The 4,782-nt window shown below is 46.8% G+C and overlaps 1 protein-coding gene across 1 annotated transcript; it reads right to left on the reverse strand.

The window, feature by feature from the left end:
• Positions 1–991: 991 nt before the first annotated feature.
• Positions 992–1,712, reverse strand: LOC112639866. Its single transcript, XM_025415031.1, has 2 exons — positions 1,408–1,712; positions 992–1,337 (listed from the first exon to the last, which is right to left on the reverse strand). Exons 1-2 carry the CDS (start codon positions 1,710–1,712, stop codon positions 992–994), a joined length of 651 nt encoding a protein of 216 aa, XP_025270816.1.
• Positions 1,713–4,782: the final 3,070 nt, after the last annotated feature.

A 4,782-nucleotide genomic window follows, 5' to 3' on the forward strand; every position in this document is an offset into this window, starting at 1 on the left:
TGTATCTGAATTCAAACAGTCCGAACGGTGTGGTTATCGCTGTCTTCGGTATATCTTCTTCTCGCACCGGGATTTGATTATAAGCTCTAACCAGATCAATCATTGTGAAGATCTTTTTCTGGTAGAGCGTCTGTGCAAAATCCTCGATGTGCGGTATTGGGTATTGATCGGGTATTGTTCTGGCGTTCAATCTCCTGTAGTCTCCGCACGGACGCCAAGTCTTGTCCTTCTTCGGTACCATATGAAGGGGCGACGACCAAGCACTTTTTGAGAGCTGGATGATGCCTTCTTGTAGAAGTAGATCGAATTCCGTCTTGGCTGCGTGTAATTTATCTGGCGCCAGCCTTCGTAGCCTGCTGGCTTCTGGAGGATTTCACGTTGTCTGGATATGATGGTGCGTTCCGTGTGTTGTCACCTCCTTTGTTCTGGTCGGTTTGGTGATGTCCGGAAATTTCGCCAATAGTGTGTGGAATTCGCTTTTTTCCACCATTGTTTTTATTGAAAAGAATTATAACATCTAGCGCCTGTGGTTGCTAGGCTTGTCTTGCCGTCTATGAGTTTTCCTCTTTTCATGTTCGGAAGCAGGTCGTAATGCCAGGAAGTCTGCTCCGATTATAGGCTGTCCCACGTCGGCTACTACGAATCTCCACGGGAACGCTCTCCTTAAGTTGAAATCAGGCTTGATGGTGATGGAGCCGTATGTGATGATAGGTGTGCCGTTCACCGCGAAGAGTTCGTACGCTTCTGGTCGTCTCTTGCCGTTTACTGTTGTTTGTGGAAAGACGCTGACGTCTGAGCCGGTGTCCACTAAGTACTTTGTCCTGGTGTTTCGGTCTGTCACGTATAGGCGGCAATGTGTCGAGCTTTCGTCATTGGCCGCTAACAATGAGTGCCCTACTCGTTTTTCTGAAATGTGCATGGCTGAGCACATCAGCGAGCTTCTGTGCCGAATTGTCGATGATAGTAACAGAGTTCCTCTTTGGCTGGTGTCCTACTGCGGGGTCTGCCTCGTGACCGACTTTGTGCTTCGGCTGCGTCCTCTCCGCAGCTCTTTGGCCATGTTTGTAAGCTGCTCGGTGAGAGTTGCCACCTGCAAAGTGAGCGCTTCCATCTGCGTCGTAAGTGTATTCTGGCTGCTGGTTGCTGCTGCTACTGCTGCTGTTGCTGGCCGGAGATCTATGGCAAGAACGAGAGCTCTACTATCGACCTCATGGATGCGGTCTGCTTGTTCTGCCATGTCTTGCAGCTTGTCGCCTTTCCTCGTTGCGAGGATTGCTTGGATCTGCGGCGGAAGACGTCCTAGCCAGAGTGTAATAAGTCGTCGGAGACTGTCGTTCCTGCGTTGATAGATGTCGGAGAAATTGCGAAGGTTTTCTGTCTCCTAGCTCCTCTCTTTCCAGAAGCTACCTGATCCGCTGCTCTTGCGAATCTGTCAGTCGTTGAATCAGCGCGTGCTTTATAGCTGAATATTTGTTGCTGGAGGGGGGATTGGTGATTACGTCTTTGATTTCCTTAGCTTGCCGTGGCTCTAGTTTTGATAAAACGTAGCCATATCTGACGTCATCGTCGGTGATGGCGCCTAGCGTGAACTGCCCTTCCAGCTGCGCAAACCAAAGCTCCGGGTTTTCTGGCCAAAAAGGTGGGATGCGCACTGCGACTCTGTTGACGGTCTCGTCGTCTTTCACTATGATGGTATTCTCCTTCTTCGGCATGGTCGTATCTCTTCCGTCGGCGGGTCACCACTTTATGGCATCGTATGGTTGCGTGTTTGTTCTATCTTAACCAGACTATTGGCCGCAAGGTAGATCGTGGTAACGAGGTTTACGTTTGAATCAGTTACTCGCAGTATGGTTATCTATGTACAGTTTATTTTACAAGTTTTCTATTTACAGGGTCCTGAAAAGGGCCGTTTGTATGCACGCGTTCCCGGTATGAAATCCGCGGAGTCGCCTTTGTGTACAGGAGTGGTCCCCAGGAGCTGTCGTCGTTATTATTGTTGACGTCCACCTCTGATTTGCGGCGCTTCGGTGGCTCCGTCTGTGTGGCCGCCGTGCTCGTGGGCGTCTCCCAGTCAGAGTCGGACTGGGTCTCCTGGTCAGCCATTGTTTTTGGCGGCTGCGTCACCTGGACTCCTCGGTGTATCCGGCTGATTGCGGTGGTTTGCGTCCCCTGTGATGTTCGGTTGATCGGTGATAGAGACAGAGGAGATAAAGCCGCTGTAACTGCCCAGGATCCGAGTGGTGATGTGTATCGTCGTATCCTGATGTCCCAGGTAGTTAACAACTCCCTTGGTGGCCTAGTGAAGCGAGGCGGCTCCAGATCGATCGGCTGCAATGTCCAAGGCAGCAAGGTGAAGGACGCTCTCCTCTCCGGCTCGGGAGTTGCACAGTACGACGGTCGAAGTGGCCCGGGTGATCGGGGCGTCGACGCTGGTCGATGAATGCGGCGGCGAATGTTTTTGGAAGTTTTACCTTCCAATTCAAAAGAGGAGTACTCTAGCTGATTGACGTATAGTGTTATTGACCCTATAGTCTGTTCGAGCTGAGACTCAAATTCGACTTGCCGTGGTCGGCCTTATATACGGGTCTCGCCGGATTTCACTTGCGTGAAGATCGGCGCCTGTATGCTCGCGCTACCGCGCGCGTACTTGTGTGCCTAGGTTGCCGTGCGGTCAGACGCTCGGCATTATACGCCGTTACGCTTATGTGGCGTAAGGCAGGACGCCACAAAATAATAAAAATGGTATTTTATAATTTATACGATTTTTTATTTTTAACAGTGCAATACGGAGGTGGTGTTGACGGCGAACAAAATTCAGCGCTCTCCCCCAGCAATGAGGAAGAAAAAGCGAAGGAGGAAGAGACTGAGGGGAAGGTAACTGTGTTACCCTGCTCGGAAAATATTTCATTCGAAACTGAGGAGGGTGAAGAGGACGTGAAGGAGGAGAAGCATAAGTACCAGCAGCAACAACAACAATAACAATAGTAACAACAACAGCAGCAACAACTTCAGCAACAGGTCGGAAATAATAATTTTAATTTTGTAAATTTAATATCGGTAAATGCGCGACAATTTAGAAGATTCCGGGTAATTGGTAGAGAAGCGAGTTTCATGATTGACTGAAGGCGTCGATATATATCACTCGTTAGAAAACGCGTTTCACGAAATTCACGCATATGCGTTAAATTCATGTGAACCGAACGATTACGTAGGATTATCGTTTGATTCGTCGAATTTATCGCATGGTGTTGCGGGTATATCTTTTCGTCCGGTGCGTGATTTGAGTTGAGGATATTAGAAGACTCGTGAGTTCGTTAACACAGACCGCCAGTGATCTCGATATCGCTATCCAATTTAAGATACGGGTTTATAATGTCTCGATGTCTTCAGATCCCGGTTGCGTCGCGTTAACACGCGAGGATGTCGCGAAACGTTCGATAGTCGAAATTAATAATTCGGATAATCTGTGCTTCCCTCGAGCCCCTTTAGTAGCTCAAACTTATAGCAAACGCGGTAATATCCGTACAGGTGAGTTGTATGAGAAATGGAACGCGATAAAATATCCACATTCTTCGTTACAACGCGAATGTGCATTGCAATTAATGAGAAATGCCGGTGAAATGCCCGTAATATCCGAAGAGGGTTGCGAGATTCGCGAGATCGAACGTTTCCAACGTTATTTCCCCACCGACAATATCGCGATTGTTGTATATAATTTTAATACTTTCGGTCGCAGCGAAAAACCGTTGTATGACGGAACTGAATCCTCACGGCGATTATATCTTGTATTACGAAGATTCGCATTATAATCCTATCATTATAATCCTATTTTAAATTTAAAAGCTGCCGCTAGTACTCGCGATTATTGTGTAGCGTGTAATGTTTCGAAATGATAGGCCTAATAGTCACCGATGTTTAAATAAATGCCCGCAATGTTTACTCGTATCGCCGTGGGATTCCATTTACTCCGAAATAAAATGCGATGCGTGCAATCGGTTATTTTACGGTGCAGGGTGTTTCGAGCGCCATCATAGTGAGAAACCGTACGGTAAAATACGCGCTAATACTTGTAGCATCGATTTTGCGATAGTTGCGGTCGTATCGTTAAATCGAATTTAAAACACGAAAGCGGCGTTTCTTATTGCAAATTATGCCTTTTACAACAACCGCGCAATCATATGTATTATATGCAACCTCTTCGTCAACGTGACGATATTTCCTCTGCCGGGCCATCTTCGTCAACGATGGTATCGGACGAGGTAGATATATTTAGCACGAGAAAAGAAGAAGTACGGAACATATGTGATAACGCGGAAAAGAACGAATGTGCAATGAATATGAACGCGGAAAGGGACGTGTGGCATTCGTATTTTACGATTTCGACAGGAAATGCGACAGGACGAGATGGTCGAAGGAACGGGAAATATAAAAAAACATATTCTGGCATTATGTATCGCGCAACAGATTTGCGAAGCATACGCGGGGGAAAATAACATGTCCGTGTGGTGTCATTGGTGCGGAGTGTGAGAGTTCGTATTTTAACGGGATCCGGTTAAACAGTTTGTAGATTTTGTTCGCGTCCGATAAAATATTTTAAACACATAATTTGTATACCGCATAATGCGAAAGCATTCGACGCGAAATTTATTTTGAAATATATCGTGAAAAATTGCAGAGATATTGAACCGAAAGTAATTTTAAATGGCACAAAAATTATTCTTTTAACCGCAGAACATACAAAATTCATCGGTAGCGTTAATTATATGCCGATGCGCTTATCCG

Source organism: Camponotus floridanus, unplaced genomic scaffold, assembly GCF_003227725.1.
Source record: "Camponotus floridanus strain SB8 unplaced genomic scaffold, Cflo_v7.5 scaffold94, whole genome shotgun sequence".
NCBI classification, from domain to species: Eukaryota; Metazoa; Arthropoda; class Insecta; order Hymenoptera; family Formicidae; genus Camponotus; species Camponotus floridanus.